This window comes from Budorcas taxicolor, chromosome 8, assembly GCF_023091745.1.
Source record: "Budorcas taxicolor isolate Tak-1 chromosome 8, Takin1.1, whole genome shotgun sequence".
NCBI lineage: Eukaryota > Metazoa > Chordata > Mammalia > Artiodactyla > Bovidae > Budorcas > Budorcas taxicolor.
The window spans coordinates 83,491,582-83,512,319 of record NC_068917.1 but is presented as its reverse complement, the minus strand read 5'-3'; the positions used below and the strand labels follow the sequence as shown (position 1 = coordinate 83,512,319).

General features: G+C 43.3%; 1 protein-coding gene across 1 annotated transcript in view; it reads right to left on the bottom strand.

Moving 5' to 3' along the window:
• DAPK1 (death associated protein kinase 1) overlaps positions 1–20,738 on the bottom strand; it is a 205,879-nt gene that overhangs the window by 48,836 nt on the left and 136,305 nt on the right. Inside the window, exons 4-14 of the mRNA XM_052645429.1 lie at positions 10,469–10,607; positions 8,628–8,757; positions 8,406–8,454; positions 8,293–8,319; positions 7,662–7,814; positions 7,250–7,295; positions 5,699–5,788; positions 4,272–4,364; positions 1,858–1,977; positions 1,297–1,395; positions 363–461 (exon numbers count right to left, since the gene is read on the bottom strand). Coding sequence (XP_052501389.1) covers positions 363–461; positions 1,297–1,395; positions 1,858–1,977; positions 4,272–4,364; positions 5,699–5,788; positions 7,250–7,295; positions 7,662–7,814; positions 8,293–8,319; positions 8,406–8,454; positions 8,628–8,757; positions 10,469–10,607 — 1,045 coding nt within the window. The remainder of the gene's footprint in view (positions 1–362; positions 462–1,296; positions 1,396–1,857; positions 1,978–4,271; positions 4,365–5,698; positions 5,789–7,249; positions 7,296–7,661; positions 7,815–8,292; positions 8,320–8,405; positions 8,455–8,627; positions 8,758–10,468; positions 10,608–20,738) is intronic.

Here is a 20,738-nt window from a genome sequence, read left to right as displayed (position 1 = left end):
TCAGCAGAGTCAGTCATGTCAAAGAGGAAGAGGATAGTAAACAGACATGCACATGGCGAGGTGAGAAGAGGACCAGGACTCGGGCCGCTTTCTGGTTATCCTTCTAGCAGAACTTTTGAGTTTTCATGTTACGGGGAAGACAGTTCACTGCTCACATTATATGACAACCACTTGGCATACTTCAGCTAAAATCAGGTTTTAATGTTAGACCAAGTTACCAGCAAAAAGAAACTTCTAAATTAAATTTTCTGTCGGGAGATTTTGGTCCCGAATCCTTATTTTTTTGGGTCACGATGCAGATGGCATGCCGACACTCAAATGCAGTCTTTTATCACTTTCTGTAAGAAGAGAAGTGGCCTTACCTTGTCTTTAACGTCCAGAGGGCATTTGTTCTCATTGAGAAATTTCAAGGTATCTACATGGCCATGCCGAGAGGCCCAGTAGATGGCATTGGATCCACCCTGTACAAAAACCAAGGCAGAATCACGCTCTCAGATGGATCTGAGCACACACACCACTCAGTTGGTATATTTCTTTTCCTATGTGATGGCAAACGCCAAAGGAGCAACTCCCAAGAGGAATAAAACCCCACTTCAGTTTTTGGTTTGACAAAGGGACCAAGGTTATGTAAGACATGAACATTCCAGAAAGCTGGGTGAAAGGGATAAGTGAGCTTTCTATATTATCTCTCTAGATTTTTTCTTTTAATCTAGAATTATCTCAAAATAAAAACTTTTTTTTTTCCCCCTAAAACCTTCATTTCAACTTCCAGTGAGAATTCCCTATATTGTCAAGGGCCAGTTCTAGGCTATCAACAGTGCTGTTGAAAGTCTGTGGAAGCTGATGACAGATTCAGTGTAACGACAATTAGCTGGTCATCACTTGTGTCTACACTCCCAGTGAGGTATACACCTCAAAGCATATCCTCCTTATCCTGTTACCCTAATAAACATGTGGGAAAATACATTTCTGATGAGATTAATTGGATAATGAAAACTTCTCCAAATATAACATCAATTAACACCACTGAGTCAATGCAATCAATAAGGAGTCAATCGGGGCAGGACGCAAAGAAGGGCAGATGCTGAGTAACAGAGCCATGAGGAAGATGAATGTTTGCTTTTCCCTTATAACCTGTTAGACAGGACCAGACTACTTAATCAGTTCATCCTCCTTTACAGGAAACTGAGAAATGAAGTAGGGCCTATGTGGTATTTTTCTCTGTTACCTCTATGATTAGAGACATTTGGAAATACTTAAAAAATTACTCCTTTTGCAATAAAACAGAATTATGACCTTATCCTGGATGTCAATTCTTGAGCCTCTCTTAATGAGCAACTGTAGTATTTGAATATTCCCACAGCCAGCAGCAATAAGTAACGGAGGAGTCCCATGCTGGAAAAGGCAAGGAAAAAAAATACAATTTTTCAGGTTTGATAGGAAAGGAAAAGCCTAAACTACCACCGCTGCCCCAGACACCTTCCTGTGTCTCCATAGACACACACCTGCCCTGCCTGACAGGAGTAGAAATGGGAGAAAATGGTAGCCTGCCCTCATTTGGATTCACAACCAAAAGTGACATTTTTATTTGCAAGATGAGTACATATAAAATTTCATGGTTAGAGGGGCATGCTAGCTGCATATAGAAAGGCCTTGTGTGAAGAAAGGCCCTCAATGCACAAAGACCTTATTTCTAATTCAATTCACTTTCTAAGCAGAAGTGATTTCCCCCACAGTATGGAGTTTACACAGGAAAGAAGAATGGAGAAGCAGATGGGTTCTCTCCACCTTGGACTTGAAGGAGCACAGTCACTATGACCCCTGACCCCTACTCCCCCTGGCAGGACAGCATCAGACCTTGTTGGGCTGGTTAACGTCGTAGTTGGACAAGGAGCCCAGGAGGTGCTGCAGGCCTGGGACATTGTCATCGTTGATGGCATGGATGATAGCTTTCATCACAAAGGAGTCTTCCTCATCCTTGAGAGAGACACGGAAGAGGGAAAAAGGTTCACACAGCTGGCTATGCTGCCCCTTTTACCAATATCAGAGAAACTAAGGCTCATTTGTTAAGAGGAGCCTTCAGGGGGCAAGTAAGCCATTTAATCCCCAAATCTACCTGGTCATAAAGGGAAGCAGGAGGTCACCTTTTGCCCCTCCCACATTGGGAACTAATACCACCTACTATTTACCTGTGACTTTATGTCACCTGCATTGTAACCCAGACAGCAAACAGCTCTGAAGATTCAGATTTAGGACAATGATGAATGACAAACTACTCTTCGTGTTTATCTTAGGAATCTTTCAAAATATATAGTTCCAAAAACCACTGTAGAAAATTTCAGGTGTAACTCAGACTCTAAAACTATTGAACTAAGGAAATGATGTCTTTGAATAAGAAAGACTTACTTTGCCATTTTTGCATTACAGATTGTCATTTTTTGATTACTAGAAATTCCTGTATTCTATAACATAACATTCTCTGAAAGTTGGTAACAATTGTTTTTTTTTTAATAAGGTCCCAAAAGGGGAGAAATGTAAAAATAAAGGCCAGATAAAACAAAGTATAATGGATGCATTTCTATTTATAAAGAGAAAATAACGATACCATTGAACAATAAATTTACTAAATTTTTGCTAATTTGTCAAAATACTTTCTTAAATATATATAAGATATTTGTAAAATATGATAAATTAAAACCAAAAAATAAGCTAGAAAAATTCCATCACAAAAGTTTTGGACTCATAGAAGTACAGCTACTACAACTGCAGATCTGGAAAAGCATAGCTACAGAGGCTGAACCGCTGCCTGTGGGGGTGGTAGGGAGAAAGCATTTCTCTGAACTTTGGTTTCTCTTTATAAATCTGAATTCTAATGAGCTTCAGAAGGGCTGTAATACTATTTGTAGAGAATACATGTTTAAGATTTCCATTGGGTTTCCTTTTCAAGTCGAAGACTAAGAGACATTTGCCTGAAAGTGAGTGACGAGAAAGGGGAGAATGGAGGAACAGGCAGGTTGCTGTAACACCTCATGATCAATAGGACACTGAGATGAGACGAGACAGAACCTGAGGGCTGCGGAGGGGGGTCTCTCCACCTGGAGCTCCTCCACAAGCTCAGGCCCTCTCCTACCCTAAACTTTTCATTGCAATGTATTTTCTCCCAACTGACTGTTCTGCGATTTTAATTTATAAGATTTAATCATTCTCATCACCTGACTTAGATTAATAGTTTATATCTTGTCTTGGTTCCATTGTCACCCTCAATTTCCCAGTCCAGACTTCTTCCTCTTCTCCTCTCTTCTCCTAACTTGCATCTCTCCAGCATCTTTTTCTTTTTTTTTCTTTTTAGTATTTCCTAACTCTTCATTCTGTAAGGCTAGACCTGGAACTTGAGTAAAACTGTTAGCTTCAGGGGATTAAAAAAAGAGCTGGTGTCTGCTGATGTGTGACCTTGCCCTTGGAGTCCCCAGATTCCACTCAGGAAGCCCTGACTACTCAGTTACACGAGCCTGCAGGTTCCCACAGAACCACCCTTCCTGTCTTTTCTGGAGTCTCCTTTTCCTTGAGGGTTCACAAAGTCCCGTTGTCTGACTGTCGGGTAAAGTCTTGTTGAATTTTGATGTGTCCACTATATCTCAACAGTTAATCTATGATTAGGTTTCAGTTTGGATTAGGGAAAAAAATTGTGCAGTTGTTCTCAAGGACCTTTGGAAGTCAATACAATGTCAACAAAGAGAGCGGGTTTAGCCTTCTGATCTACCATGAACTATATCATCAAGCCCCACTGCATTTGCCCTGATTTTCTGCCGTGTGTGTTTGTGTGTGTTGTGTGTGTGTGTGTGTGTGTGTGTGTGTGTGTGTGTGTGTGTGTTTGGAAGCAGGGCTGTCTGTCCCTTTTGTGATATTACAGTTCAAGATTCTCCAAGGTCAGCGGAAAGAGAGGGCTTTCGTTTTAGTTCATGAAAATTAGATGCTCTTTCCCTTTTACTGGCCAGGCTCTCTTTTATCAAACTGTGCTGGGGGACAGAGGAGGGTGGGAAGGTGGAGGTTGGAGGTAGTGGGTATAGCCAATCAAAACAAAGAGGAAAAACGACCAAAAAGTATAGAGTACATCAAATCAGCCATCCCAACTCCCTCTTCGAGAGGAGGAAGAACAGGCCTGACATTTCCAAGATTTCAGGTTTTCTGGGTTGCTGAACAAGTCAAATAACTTAAACATTGTAAATACACAGTGCTAAGAACGAATCTACCCAGGGAAAAGGATTCCTTACCAGAGTATCATCGCTTCTGGCAACACTCATGTTACTTCTGGACAAGAATGACCTGGATAATCTTTGGCACAGTGATATCAAGCGAACAGATTGCTTTATTAAAAAAAAAGGAGAGAGAGAGAGAGTGAATAAAAGGCAGGGAGAAAGGAGGAGAGAGAGCTTATATAACAATACTCAAATTAGTGCAGATGACAAAGTCTTTTGAGATAGCATTCACTGCTGACAGCACATACTCTTCAGGGGTGGGCAATCCCAGAAGCAGGTTAGATTATATTTGCTTAAAGAAATGTCTAAAGGTCTTATAAATCAAGACAACAAAAGAGAGATTCTCCTTCTACATTTCATTATCAAACCACAGAAGTGGATACCATATTTCACTCTCCATATTTCACTCTCTACTCTTTGAGGAATGTGATCTTACCCTAACAAAGCCTGTGGACGTCCCCCCTTGGAGAAGCATGGTAGGCAAGGGCCCTGTGCCCGTGATGCCCAGGCAAGCTGGTAATGGCAGACAGTGTGACTCTCAAAACTCTTACAGTTATTGGAAATGAGCAGGTGGGGGACTTTTTTGCCAATAGAACAAACACCTCTGCATTTACTCTCAAAGGCAGAAGCAACATGTAAAGACTGTGTGTATGTAAGACAGAGAATGAGAAAAAGAAAGTTATGGTAGTTCACACTACACTTTAAGCCTTATTTTCAGGGCTTCTTTCAGAACTAAGAGTCAGGTCTTGAGTAATCTATTGCTGGGGTCCTCATCTCTATGAAGGCATCCCAACCTGATGGGCATGACAATGAGGTATACCTCTGGGCCAGTGATGAGGAAACATGGCAAGTACCTGCTTCCTCTGGGCTTGACATGACCCTGTGCACAGGAAGCCATCCTGTCCCCCTCTGAACCCTGAATTTGTATTTGTTCAAGTTGGGTGGAATGTTCTTTAAGCCACATCCTACTCAGCCACTGCAGAAACCATCCACACTGAGAAGAGATCATAGCGAATGCTCCTGGCCCACCCTACCCTCATCTCAACCACTCACAGACCAAAGCTGGATTTAGAGAGCCATTTACACAAACTCTGGGATAATCATAATGTCACGCTGCTTACCACAAGGAACAAATCTATTTAAAATGTGGTTTGTTGCATTTAGAAAAAACTGCACTATAATTTTATTGTACTGATTTAAAAATGTGCCTTGGGAATGGCTTTGATTTAAAAAATAAATATAAGATTACATATAAAAAGATGAGCTAAATAGGACTGAAATAATATTTTTGCTTGTCTTTGAAAATAGAGTAATGGTACAGATGTGAACTTGAAAAATGGATGCACTTTTGTATTGCTGATATCAGAAGACATACACCCTTCAGCAGAGAGAACCATGTAGGAAATTGAATTAGTTAATTCCTTCAAATCAAACAATCTTACTTTCCATTTTTTCCGGGCTGCAAACTTCTTGAATTTCTCCATGTTTACTGCCGATGCTTTTCTACTAAGTGCTTGTTGGGTATCTTTAGGCTAAAATGAAAATCCAAGACAATTTAGAGCTCTCAAATGACAGAAATGTGTTACATGACAACTTCTGGATGCCTCTCACTATTTGGGATGCTTACCTGTTCACCTTGCTAAAGTAATAAAACCAGTTGGGATAATACAGCAGATCTAGGAATGTAGTCTCTGAAGGCTAACTCTTGTGGCTAAAGATCTGAGAAAAATCCATAAAGACTGGGTCTTGGGGGAAAGTTGAAAAGTTGAGCTTGGACCAAGCTGAATTACAACTCTCCATAAGAGTCTGGGAATGGGATGATTCATGGTGAGGCCACGTTATGAGACAAGTAAACTTAACATCGTCAAGTAATTTAGAGCTGTTTGAGACCTCAGAGGTTAGCAAACTCACTCTATCCCACATCATTAAAATCCCTCCTCCACTGCATCTTTTTCAGAAGGCCATGCAGCTCTACCTCCGAGAGGAGATATCATTGGCTTCCAGGGAAGCCAAGGTAACTGCTGGGAGCTGGCACAGGTGGAGTTTGCCAGCTGCCCCAAACCTACTTCTGCAAAGCAAATTACTGCACTGCAATCCATTTACTGGTTCCATGATTTTAGTCTGCAACTGCCATGCTCCCACCCTTAGTCCTTTCTGCTCTATCTGAAGCAGCTTTGATTCTTTAACCCAAATGCCAACAGGTGCCAGGCAGGTAGGTATATGTATGATGGGGGTGACCCTGGCCTGGCACAAAGGCAGAAGGGTAGAGTTTCTGGCAGCCTTGTGGAATGAGGTCTCAGTGTTGGCAGAACTTCAGATTTTTCAAGAGAAGCTGGGAATCTAGATTTGATATCATATTTAAATGGTGGAATTTAATTCAAAAACTTAACAAAAATAGTGTTTGGGCTAATATCCCATAATCAAATGCAAAGTGGTTGAGTGGCTCTGCCCTTCAGCTTCTCATCACCATCCTGCCCTGTGGTAGTTCACTCCTCTTTACCTGTTATCATGAGGATTCTCTCAGCTGCCTTAAAATACGGCACCTACAGCAAACACAATACTCCAGACATGGCCGTGGTTAGAACCCACAGTGCCACGTGATATCCTGTGCTGTGCTTAGTCGCTCAGTCGTGTCTGACCCCATGGATTCTTTGTGACCCCATGGACTGTGGTCTACTTGGCTCCTCTTGTCCATGGGGATTCTCCAGGCAAGAATACTGGAGTGGGTTGCCATGCCCTCCTCCAGGAGATCTTCCCAACCTAGGGATCGAACCCAGGTCTCCCACATCGCTCTTTACCATTTGAGCCACCAGGGAAACCCAAGAATACTGGAGTGGGTAGCTTATCCCTTCTCCAGGGGAAACTTTCCAACCCAGGAATCGAACCAGGGTCTCCTGCATTGCAGGTGGATTCTTGAGCTACCCAGAGAGCCCAGGGCAAATGAATTCCAGGGTGCCCTATGATCCCCAAACCAACTGCAATATGCAACTCACCTTGATCCAGGGATGCTGCAAACTATCTTGAATTGTCATTCTCTTCCTTTGTTGGGGGGGGGGGGGGGAAGAAAAAAAAATGCAGTGACCATAGAAGCAAAGACTACGGTTATTTCCATGCCGGCTGGACCTACCAAGCAGATGCTCTGGAAAACGCGGTTCGGGACCTGCTTCATGGAAGCAAGCCGAAAACAACGTCAGTCTTTGTGTGCTTATTTCACTGTGCCCGCCGGACTGAAAGGCACAAAGGGGGCCTGCCTGCATTTTCTGAAGCGTTCCACGTGGTACGCTTCTCTTTGCCAGGTGGAAACAACCAGCGAGGAGTAAACATGGCTGTGTGCACAGGACAGGTGCTAACCCTCGTCTAGCTGAGGCCACGGCTAGGCAACTTTCAGGAACAAGGGACACTCACTTTGGATCCTTGACGAGGAGTCTTCTTATGAAATCTTTGGCTAGGGCACTCGTATTACTGAAGTACTCTTCCTCAAATTCATAGTTGACAGCAGATACGTTCGCTAATGTTTCTTGCTTAGTGTCTCCGAGAAACGGGGAGGCCCCACTGAGGCTGTTAATAAAGTGGAGCACAGAACATGAGTAAGTCTCTCTAGCGTTATCATGCTGCTCCTCCAATATCTGATTAGGAGAATGAGGAATAACAGTCTAACCTGGTGCTTGAGCAGTCACTTCAAAATTCAATTACATTTTACAGGGCGTTTAATTGTCATGTACAAAAGCTTCAGCTTATGCAAAGGACACATTTAAAAAGCTAATTTAGAATAGCGTTTAGTAGTTTATAAAAGAAAAACCTTTCCTATTTTCTCAGCAGTGATGGGCCGTCAAGCTTTCTTTCAGTGATTATGTTGCAATTTCTGATGACTCATTTCAAATTAAGAGAAAAGGTGTAATTAGTATAAACTAAATGTGTTCTGGAGGTGTAAAATGACTATGTGTACGTTAAAGGATGCATAACCTGAAGTGATCAACACGACACAGAGTTTCAAAGAAAAAGGGGAAGAGCACAAATAGTGAATTTGGGTACTTACAGAATATAGGTTATTACCCCAATACTCCTAGACATGAAACAAGAAGAAAAACAATATCAGACGAGTAGTAAAATAAACCAGAAAAATGACAACATTAATGACATGTTCCTTACCACATATCTGCCTCAAGACCAAGAGGTTCATAGTTGACTATCTCAGGAGCTATGGGGAAACGAATGCACATTTAGTTTTGGAAGGAAGTGAACCAACAGTCGAATCTTCATGTATAAATCAGAATCATGTAACAGGGAAATGTTGCTGCAGCAGGGGGAATTCTGCCAGCATAATGTTTATGAAAAATGAATGGAATGGCCACAGGAATGAAGAAAACTTACCAACGAATTCTGGTGTCCCAAATATATTTTTGAATTCATTTCCAAAGTCAATTTTATGGGCCAACCCAAAGTCAATGATCTTGATCCGAGGCTTGGGAACATTTCTATCCAAAAGCATTATGTTTTCAGGCTTTAAAAACAGAAAAATAGTACAGCAATGTTCATAGCAGTGTTATTCACAACAACCAAAAGGTGGAAATAACATGATGCCCACAAAACAGGGTCTATCCATACAATGGAATATTATTTAGCCTGAGAAAGAGGAAACTTCTGACATGTGCGTCAATATGGATGAACCCTAAAGACATTGAAATGTCAGTCACAAAAGGAGAAATGCTATATAATTCCACTTACATCAAGCATCTAGAATAGGCAAAATCAAAGAGATAGAAAGTAGAATGATGGATGCCAGCAGCTGGGGGTAGGAGGGCTGAGGACTTAGTGTTTAATGGGTACACAGTTTCAGTTTGGAAGAACAGTAAATTCCAGAAATAGATGGTAGTGATGGCTACACAACTATGTGAATAGACTTAATGCCACTTAACTGCATACTTTAAAATGGTTAAAATGGCAAATATTATATTGTGTTTATCTTTCCACAATAAAAAAAATTCTATCATATGTTATGCTGAGGACAAGATGGCAGTGTAGTTTTTCCTCTCTCCTGAAAAAACAACAAAAAGCAGGGATAAAAGAGGTTGCAGGAGAACACCAGGAAAAATAAATGCCTTGGTTTAGGTTCTCCCAGGAACAGATCCGGAAAGGGATTTGGCTTAAGTGGGAGGGGACCCCAGGGAATACTGGGCGGCCGAATGGGAAGACAGGAGACAGAAGAAAGGAAGCTGACATAAAGTGTCTTATCAAGGTGGGGGTGACTGGAGCACAGTCTCTTTGGAGGACTTGGGGAGAAATGGTAGCACTCAGAATTTTCCAACTGGACAAGGAAGCTGGGGTATTTATCCACCATCTCCCCAGGTCCACTGTTAAGGGCTGCTTCAGTGGGTATTTATGCTTTGGCATTTCCAGCTCCCAGCAGCAGCCTTTGGGGTGTGTGCCAGTGAGTACTGGGGGATCCAGATGTGTTCTTGACAGCTCTGCTACAGTAAGTATGGGAAAAATCTTCCCTTCTCTGACGTCTTATCCTAGCTCCAATGACAGGAGTCATTCGCTTGGCAATCAACCACACACTGCTTGGACTCACTGTTTTGGACTGTACCCTGAATCTTACATTGTCACTTCTGTTGCTCATATGGATGTCTTCCCCTCCCAAAGAGACCATAACCTCTGTGATGGGTGGGAGTATGACCTGCCCCCCTGCCCCCTTTTTTTATTGCTGATAATGCCTTGCCCCTAGTCAACAAAGACCCCAAGTAGACAGTCTCAGAGTCTGGCTTAATTGATTGCGAGACAGAGTCAGCCCAGAAGCCTTTGCATCAAGAAAGAGAGTAGAGGTTAAAATACCTTCCATCTTATATGCTAATAGCCAGAGGCGGAGAGAAATGGAGCAGCCAGTGGCTACTGCAGGCTGAAAATACCCCATAACCAACAGCAACCCCCTTGCTTAAAGACTTGGCTGGCAAGAGCCTTCAATTCTTTCCCAGGAAAATTCTAGAATGTGATGATTAATCCTAAGCCTCTATACCACACAATCATTAGGAACTGCTGTAGTAAGCATGCATTATATACTTGCTGATTTATACTGATAACTGTTATGTGTTAAACCCCTCTAGGAAAAAAAAAATACATGTATCTCTTTTGGATGCCTCCATTTGTCCCAGCAAACAAACAACAGGTGCTGTGATATGCATATGCTTTCATCTGGTTTACACCAAGCAACGTACCTTAAGATCAAAGTGGGCAATCTGAAGGGAGTGCAGATAGTAAACACCATTAAGAATTTGTTTGAGAAATTCAGTTGCTTCCTCTTCAGTCAAAGATTCCTTTTCAGCTAAGAAGTCAAACAGCTCACCACCTGCAACGCTGAAAACCAGGAAGCAGAGGTTACTGATGACAGCTTCTGTCTCCTATTGATTTGTTTTCTCAAAGACGATTTGCACGCTCAGACTTCTGGCAAGAAAACAGCATTGAGGACATGCTGAAACTGCTAAGCAAGGAATCAGAATTCTCTGTGCTTCTCATTGTTGGATGACAACTCTGCATTCAGGTATGCATGTGCTTGAAAGCAGCTGGGTATTGCTCTCCTAATATGCTAGGTTCACAAATGGGGGAGAAGCAGAAATGTGATGGGAAAAAAAAAAAATCAATGCATCTTTCAGACATCTTAATTCAACATATTCATACGTGAAGTCTTAACTCACTGATTGAAAAAAAAAAAACCTACAATCCAACTTCGTGTAGAATTTATAGGATATATCTTCCTAGCCCAGTGAGAGACTACCTGGAAACTTCAAAATCTGTATGTTAGTCAATTAAAAAAACCAAACAAAACATTCACATCACAACCTATGGCCTGACAAGCAGTGTTTATTTGTATACTCTGTATTTGTATCTATGAAAATACTTTCACATTTATAAAAATCACAAACATACACAAAATTGAAATGCCTGTGGTTGCTGGGGATTTATCAAATCTGTCTCCTTGGCCAGACTGTAAGTCCCCGGAGGGCAGTGGTTAGCCCCCGGCTGTGGGCCCACTGTGTGTGTTCTCCCCACTCCTCCCACAGGGCCAGGCACACAGCAAGAACACAAAACTTTTTAATTAAGTAGATGAACGAAGAAACTCCCTTAAAAAATCCACAGTAGTTATTAGTGGCAAATAACAGAGAACTTGTAATAAGAGTTTTTATAAGTTGATCTTTATCGAGTTTAACCATACATTCACAACACAATAATTAACTGCAATTATGCACATAACTGCGTGTGCATTATCTTTCTTTCAGCAAGACAGCTCCATAAACATACCTACCACATCTACATCCAGAATAAGAAAACTCGTGCTCGTGAGATTAAACTAAAATGACAAACAAGCTGCTTTCACAAAAGAAGTTTGAGATTTTGCCCCTTCATCCTCCATGTTTTTCGGAGCCTGGCTCAGGAGCCACTGGCAGCAGAATGGCTTGGGGTGTTTTAAATATGCAGATTTGGGGTGTCACTTCCACCCTGCTGCATGAGTTTCCAAGAGTGGGGGACCAGAAGTGCAGCATTTTAAACAAGCACCTCAGGTGATTCTTGCACGTGTGCTAAGTCACTTCAGTTGTGTCTGACTGTGCAACCCTAGTGTTCCAGGCTCCTCTGTCCATGGGATTCTCCAGGCAAGAACACTGGAGTGTTGCCACGCCCTCTTCCAGGGGATCTTCCGGATCCAGGGATTGAACCTGTGTCTCTTGCATCTCCTGCATTGGCAGGCAGGTTCTTTACCACTAGCACCACCTGGGAAGGCTCAACTGTGATTCTTAGCACACTAAAAACTGAGGACTATTTTTCCAAGTCTTAATGACATTAACCCGAGGATGTTTATCTGAGGGGGAGGGCAAAGTGACTCCTCCACCCCTGGGGCCCGAGGGCATTTCTGCCACAAGCCACAGAGCCTGAGCCCTCCCTGGGGGGCAGGGGCCTGGTGTGGTCCTTCATAACACCACCGTCTGCACCCTCCCAGTCTTGCTCCCCTGGGCCATGGGGCCTTGCACTGGTTCCCTGCTCAACTTCATGGAGCCCTTTGCTCCTCACTTTTTTGTTTTATTCCTCTTAAAACCAACAAAACAGAGAGAGGGACTCCTTCAACTATAGGGAACAAAAAGGAGGAAAAAATGGGAAACCATGAACCACCTAATGCTGAGAAAGTCACTCTATGGTCCTTTTGCTTCTTTGCTGTCCGGCCTGCACAGCCACCCCTTAGGTAGACACCGAGGGTTGCAGGATGGAGAGACGGGCCAGAGTCAGCCTGTCACACTCAAACCTTAATTCTGTGGCCAAAGGGTTATTCCTTTGTGCTGAGCCTCATTTTTTCATCAAATGGGAATAACAGGACTTACTACTTTGAGGGTTTTGAAGCTTTATGATAATAAACCTACATAAAGCCCATGGCAGGCAGGTCTGGCATGAGGCTGAGGTGCAGGAAGTAGCCTGGTACTATTATAAAGGAAGGATCCAGGCACCTGTGCTCCAACATGCAATCCCCTTCCTGCCTGTTCCCCTCTCCCCCTTCAAATCCACTCCCTGCATGCTCAGCTGTGTCTGACTCTCTATGATCCCATGGACTGTAGCCCATCAGGCTCCTCTGTCCATAGGATTTTCCAGTCAAGAATACTGGAATGGGTTGCCATTTCCCCTGGAAGAGGAAATCTGATGTGCTCAAAGGGAAGGGACGTGTTCAAACAGCTCTGAGACCTGGTCCACTGAGGCATTTCAGATTTTCCCAACAGCATCTCCCACCTCCTTCTCTGCACTGTGATCTTGCATCTGGTTCCATCCCCTTGAATCTGGGCAGGTCCATCACAGCTTTGACCAATTAGACATAGCAGAGTGATGCTGCGTCAGCTCTGATGTGCTTTTTCACAGGCCCAGGGCTTCCATATCCCACCCCTTGAATCCCTCCTGTAAGTGATGATCCTAAAATCACCCTGTAGCATGGAGAAACCTTGGAAGATGAGATGCCTCATAAAGAGAGAAAGAGGCAAAGAAGCATTGAGCAAGGAAGGAATCTTGGAAGTTACACTGTCCATCTGAGTCCTTCCAGAATTCCTGACCCATTAAATGCAATGGTCATTTTAATCCTCTATGATGGACACCATCATATGAGTTCCGCCCACATTTCCCTTGAGGAAAGAGGTACTGTCCCCAATGCTGGGGATGGAAGCAGCATAGCCTCAAGCCCTCATCCAGCAGGGCTCATCTCTGCTGCAGAACCACTGTCCAAGGTCTTGTTCTTTCCCTGGAAGCCCACAGCCAATGGCTACTGTGGGAACATAAACCTGAGGTCGACTCACTTCTAGAAATAGTGAGATACTAAATGTTTTAGGCTTTATGGGTAATACAGATTCTGTCACAACTACTCAACTCTACCCAAGCAGCCTGAAAGCAGCCTTAGATCATATGGAAATGAAGAGTGGAACTGTGTTCCAATGAAATTTTATTTACACAAACCCTTACTTGTCTCTTGAGAAACCTGTATGCAGGTGAAGAAGCAATAGTTAAAACTGAACATGGAACAACAGATTGGTTCAAAATTGGGGAAGGAGTATGTCAAAGCTGTATATTGTCACCCTGCTTATTTTACTTCTATGCAGAGTACATCATGTGAAATGTTGGGCTGGATGACTCACAAGCTGGAATCAAGATTTCTGGGAGAAATATCAACAACCTCATATATGCAGATGATATCATTCTAATGGTAGAAATCAAAGAGGAACTAAAGAGCCTCTTGATGAAGGTGAAAGAGGAGAGTTGAAGAAAAAGAGAAAAAAGCTGGCTTAAAACTCAACATTCAAAAATTAAGATCATGGCATCCAGTCCCATCACTTCACAGCAAATAGATGGGGAGAAAGTGGAAACAGTGGGCTTGTCTTGGGCTCCAAAATCACTGCGGACCATATCTGCAGGCACAAAATTAAACGGTGCTTGCTCCTGGGATGAAAAGCTATGACAAACCTAGAAAGCATATTAAAAAGCAAAAACATCACTTTTCCAACAAAGGTCCATATAGTCAAAGCTATGGTTTTTCCAGCAGTCTTGTATGGATGTGAGAGTTGGACTATCAAGAAAGCTGAGTGCCGAAGAAGTGATGCTTTTGAATTGTAGTGCTGGAGAATCCCTTGGACAGCAAGGAGATCAAAAAATTAAATGAAAGAGGTTCATGACATTGTACAGGAGACAGGGATCAAGACCATCCCCATGGAAAAAAAATGCAAAAAAGCAAAATGGCTGCCTGGGGAGGCCTTACAAATAGCTGTGAAAAGAAGAGAAGCAAAAAGCAAAGCAGAAAAGGAAAGATATAAACATCTGAATGCAGAGTTCCAAAGAATAGCAAGAAGAGATAAGAAAGCCTTCTTCAGCAATCAGTGCAAAGAAATAGAGGAAAACAACAGAATGGGAAAGACCAGAGATCTCTTCAAGAAAATTAGAGATACCAAGGGAACATTTCATGCAAAGATGGGCTTGATAAAGGACAGAAATGGTATGGACCTAACAGAAGCAGAAGATATTAAGAAGAGGTGGCAAGAATACACAGAAGAACTGTACAAAAAAGATCTTCATGACCTGGATAATCATGATGGTGTGATCACTCATCTAGAGCCAGACATCCTGGAATGTGAAGTCAAGTGGGCCTTAGAAAGCATCACTACGAACAAAGCTAGTGGAGGTGATGGAATTCCGGTAGAGCTATTTCAAATCCTGAAAGATGATGCTGTGAAAGTGCTGCACTCAATATGCCAGCAAATTTGGAAAGCTCAGCAGTGGCCATAGGACTGGAAAAGGTCAGTTTTCATTCCAATCCCAAAGAAAGGCAATGCCAAAGAATGCTCAGACTACTGCACAATTGCACTCATCTCACATGCTAGTAAAGTAATGCTCAAAATTCTCCAAGCCAGGCTTCAGCAATATGTGAACCGTGAACTTCCTGATGTTCAAGCTGGTTTTAGAAAAGGCAGAAGAACCAGAGATCAAATTGCCAATATCCCCTGAATCATGGAAAAACCAAGAGAGTTCCAGAAAAACATCTATTTCTGCTTCATTGACTATGCCAAGGGCTTTGATTGTGTGGGTCACAATAAACTGTGGAAGATTCTGAGAGAGATAGGAATATCAGACCACCCGACCTGCCTCTTGAGAAATCTGTATGTAGGTCAGGAAGCACCAGTTAGAACTGGACATGGAACAACAGACTGGTTCCAAATAGGAAAAGGAGTACATCAAGGCTGTATATTGTCACCCTGCTTATTTAACTTCTATGCAGATCACATCATGAGAAACACTGGGCTGGAGGAAGCACAAGCTGGAATCAAGAGTGCCAGGAGAAATATCAATAACCTCAGATATGCAGATGACACCACCCTTATGGCAGAAAGTGAAGAGGAACTAAAAAGCCTCTTGATGAAAGTGAAAGAGCAGAGTGAAAAAGTTAGCTCTTGATGAAAGTGAAAGAGAGTGAAAAAGTTGGCTTAAAGCTCAACATTCAGAAAACGAAGATCATGGCATCCGGTCCCATCACTTCATGGGAAATAGATGGGGAAACAGTGGGAACAGTGTCAAACTTTATTTTTTTGGGCTCCAAAATCACTGAGGATGGTGACTGCAGCCATGAAATTAAAAGACGCTTACTCCTTGGAAGAAAAGTTATGACCAACCTAGATAACGTATTGAAAAGCAGAGATATTACTTTGCCGACTCAGATTTGTCTAGTCAAGGCTATGGTTTTTCCAGTAGTCATGTATGGATGTGACAGTTGGACTGTGAAGAAGGCTGAGCACTGAAGAATTGATGCGTTTGAACTGTGGTGCTGGAGAAGACTCTTGAGAGTCCCTTGGACTGCAAGGAGATCCAACCAGTCCATTCTGAAGGAGATCAGCCCTGGAATTTCTTTGGAAGGAATGATGTTAAAGCTGAAACTCCAGTACTTTGGCCACCTCATGTGAAGAGTTGACTCACTGGAAAAGACTCTGATGCTGGGAGGGATTGGGGGCAGGAGGAGAAGGGGACGACAGAGGATGAGATGGCTGGATGGCATCACTGACTCGATGGACATGAATCTGAGTGAACTCCGGGAGTTGATGATAGACAGGAAGGCCTGGCGTGCTGCAATTCATGGGGTCACAAAGAGTTGGACATGACTGAGTGACTGAACTGAACCATGAATGTTCATTGTAAGGACTGATACTAAAGCTGAAGTTCCAGTACTTTGCCCACCTGATATGAAGAGCGGACTCATTGGAAAAGACCCTGATGCTGGGAAAGATTGAAGGTAGGAGAAGGGGGTGCCAGAGAATGAGATGGTTGGATGACATCATTGACTCAATGGACATGAGTTTAAGCAAACTCCAGGAGATAGTGAAGGACAGAGGAGCCTGGTGTGCTGCAGTCCATGCGGTCGCAAAGAGTCAAGAAATGACTTAGTGACTGAACAACAAGAAAACAGGTGGCCACCTGTGTTTGGAAAACATGCTAGTGTGTGCATCCCTGATATAAAAGCCAGGTCATCCCAGCCCAATTTGGGGCAACTCACAAGGGTCATTCTGGCTCCAGAACTCTGTTGGGCCAGCCAGGGCTGAGCTGCAAGACAGTTCCTTCCTCTACCTTGGAAGAATTAATTCTAAGAGCAGTTCTTCAGGAACATCCTATACATTCTACTCCAGCTCAGAGTCTGCTTCCCAGGGAACACACCTTGCACCCTGCTAAATTTGGAGGTAGTTTGTTACACAGCAACAGCTGTCTGGAACATTCACCATCGTGACTGGGTCTCTTTACTCTGAGCAGCCAAGGGACATCAGGTTTGCCTTTCTAAAGGCTGGCCACCTCATACCCTATTCAGTCTTCATGTCCTAAGTAACTTAACTCTAACAGTGCTTCCCGACCACAGAAGTGAGGACTGGGAGCAACCCTGGAGTGAGGGAGAAGACAGCAAAGTGGCAATGCTGTGAGAAAGGAAACAGGGGTCATCTTTGATTTTCTCCATCTACCCTTGGCCTCTCCATCTGCTCTCAGGCCCTTTTCAAATTCTGTGTTGTTCACAATGAGGTCCATACCATCACTTGTGCTGGGAGCCAAATCTTTTGGCTAGACATCAGGAGGGTTAGGACAGTCCCCATCTCACTGCACCTGGACCCATCACTGACTTCCTGATGCCCTGAAGGTCTCTCCTATATCCTCATTCTCCTTCATGCCAGTATGGGAAGGCTGATTTTTTTAGCCAAGGGCCTCCCCTTACAAAATCTTTAATCAATAATCAAAATAACTGAAACTAAGTGATTTCAGCAAAGGGGAGGGAGAATGATAACCATCCCTTGTTAATTTACCCCCTGCTTGTTCCCCTAACTCAGAAGATAGAAAGTGACCTGATATTTTCACATAGAAACTTTCACATGCATGCTTTGAACAAGAACTCAAATGCTTACAATGCCATTGCTGCACAGCAGAATACTGTTAACAAGATCAGTCAAAACCCTAGTATTTTCACTCTTTGTTCCAAATTGTACATTTTCCTTAAGAGGAGGAAGATTGATGGAGAGAGGAGAAGAGCAATCTGTCCAGTAAATTTAGAAAGTGAGTTTCACCTTCTTTATTAGGGCTTTGAGTCAGTGTTTTAAATTATAGCATCATAATAGAAATTGTGTGGAAGGCATGTTAATAAGCATCGGCTGTTTTCATCAAGAGCTCTGGAAAATACAAAGGTTCACTTTCCTCCTCATGACTTTCATCAAACACCAACGCCTTCCCTGAAGCTACTGTATCTGAATGTCATCAGGACATGTTCCAGCTTTAAAGATGAGGTGGGCCTTCAGAGTGACCTAAGACAAATTACTATAGGATTCCAGTTTCTAAAGTAAAACACTCTTCAGCGTCCCTGACTCTGAAGGAATTGTCCAAGATATAACAAAACTTGATTCTGGACCAGATTTGGTCATAATCTAAATTTCAGGGGACTCCTGGCTATAAGTTGATAAGGCTTTTCAAGGCACATGCCATGATTCTACAGTGTTGGACTGGATTTCCATGTTGGTGGCTTAGAGCAAGTCTGTGTGGTTGCTGAAGTGGGTCATTCAGGAACTGAGTATGCTCTGCCAGGGCACACCGTCGGGGGCCTGGCCGGCTATGACACAGAGCCCTGAGAGGTGGCCTGGAAAGCGGACTGGATGGGCCTCAGCACACAGGCCCCCACTCCAGCTCTGGCCTCAGGCTGTGGGTGGACAGAAGGAAAGTATGGAGGTCACGTCACTTCTCTGGACCTCAACTTGGTTATCTGCACAATGAGAGGGTTGAACTGGTAAGTGGCTCTCCAGCCTTACTATACATAACAAGAACTGGGAGGTTTGGAAAAATGCAGTTTCCTAGAACCACTCCCTGAGGTTCTGACTCAGCAGATGGGGCCCCAGAACCTGCCTTTTAACAAGTCCCTCAGGGGTCCTGGTGCTGATGGACCACACCTGGAGAGTCCTATCTCCCATCCCATGCGGCTCTGATAATACAAGATTCTGTGAATCTATGAGTGACTGGAGCCAGGCTTTGCTTCCATCACGCTCACCTTCTCCTGGCTGCACAGCTAATCTGCACTTTCCAGCTCCCTTAAGCTGAAGACTAGCCAGTGCAACATGAACCAGAATGAAGGGTACCACTTTCCGGCCTGGCCCCTGAAACACCTCATGCAATCCTCCACTCTCTTTCCCCTTTCTCTTTGGCTACCTGAACACAGACGACCCAGCAGAGGACCCCAAGGAGGACTAGAAACAACAGAGACATTAGTCAGAAATTATATGGATCCCTGAGTTAATGCTCGTAGGAGAGCCACTCAACCCGTAGCATCCACATTGGACTTTGAGTGAGTGAGAAATACATACTATTAGGTTAAGTCATTGAGATGCTGTGGTTGTAGTCTGTTTGCTCTAAATATAAATCACTTCAGTCAGGAGTAAAAATGCAATCCATTTTTTAAATTAAACTCGAAAGATGGTACTGATGAACCTATCTGCAGGGCAGCAATGGAGATGCAGACATAGAGACACACTTGCAGACACAGTGTGGGAAGGAGAGGGTGGGGCAAATTGATACAGTATAGAAACATACGTTACCATATGTAACACAGATAGCCAGGGGGACTCTGCTGTGTGACACGGGGAGCTCAACCCAGTGCTCTGTGACAACCTAGAGTAGGATGGGGCAGGAGATGGGAAGGGGGTTCAAGAGGGGAGGGACATATGTATACCTGTGGCTGGTTCATGTTGATGTATGGCAGTAACCAGGGCAATTATAAAGCAATTATCCTCCAATTAAAAAAATATTTTTTTTTAATTAAAGGAAAGCGACCAAAGCAAAGCACAGAGTACATTAACTATTCTGGTCACCTACTGCTGTGTTACAAATCTCCCTGAGCTTAGTGGCTTTAAACACAGCTATTATTATGTCTTAAGGTTTCTAGGGATCAGAAATGTAGGAAGGGCTGGGCTGGGCAGTAGCTCTGGCTCAGGGTCTGACATGGGGATTCAGTCAGTGGCTGAAACTGAAATTACAGGGGTGCCAGAACATCTGGGACTGTCTGGGCATCTCTCTCCACATAGTCTTGCATAGTCTTGTGTCTCGGTGTGGTCTCTCCATTTGGGGTAGGTTGGGCTTCCTCACGGGATGGCGGACTCAAGACAAGTGAAGTATTTGCATGGCAGTTTAGGGCTCCAGGGCAAGTGTTCTAGAAACAGGGTGGAAGCTGCCTCAGAAGTCACATAGCATCAAAAGGGAGTCACAGCCCGACCAGATTCAAGGGGAGGAGATTTAGGATTCCTCTCTTGATGGGGGAATTTCAAGGGTCCAGATGGACACGGAGGACAGGGGAGGATGTTTCAGCCATCTTTGGAAAATATAATGTCACATTAACTATGAGAGAGACGAATAGAAATCCTCACTCTTACTTATCCTACATGGATATTTGATAAGGGCTAGGTATAGGCAGCTGTATTAGTTTACTAGGGCTACATAAACAAACTGGATGGCTTCAAACAATAGAAATTTATGGTCCCACAGTTCTGGAAGCTGGAAATCAAGGTGTCAGCAGTGCCTTGCTCCTGCTGAAGCCTGTAAGGGAATCTTCTTGCTTCTTCCTAGTTTTCAGAGGTTTGCCTAAAAGGAAACCCTGGGCTTTCCTTGGCTATGGATACATCACTCAAACCTTATGCTTGCACATGGCCTTCTTTCTGTCTGTGTCTTCACATCATCTTCCCTCTCTGCAAGTCTGTGTTTATGCCTAAAATTCCCCCTTTATATAAGGACACAGGTCAGATGGATTAGAGCCCACCACAGTAGCCTCATTTTAACTTGGTTACATCTGCTAAGGCCCTATTTTTAAATAAGGTCACATTCTGAGGTACTAAGGATTAGAGCTTCACCATATCTTCTTCTTTTTTTTCTTTGCAGGGGGCATAATTCAAACCATAACAGGTAGTAACTGCTCAC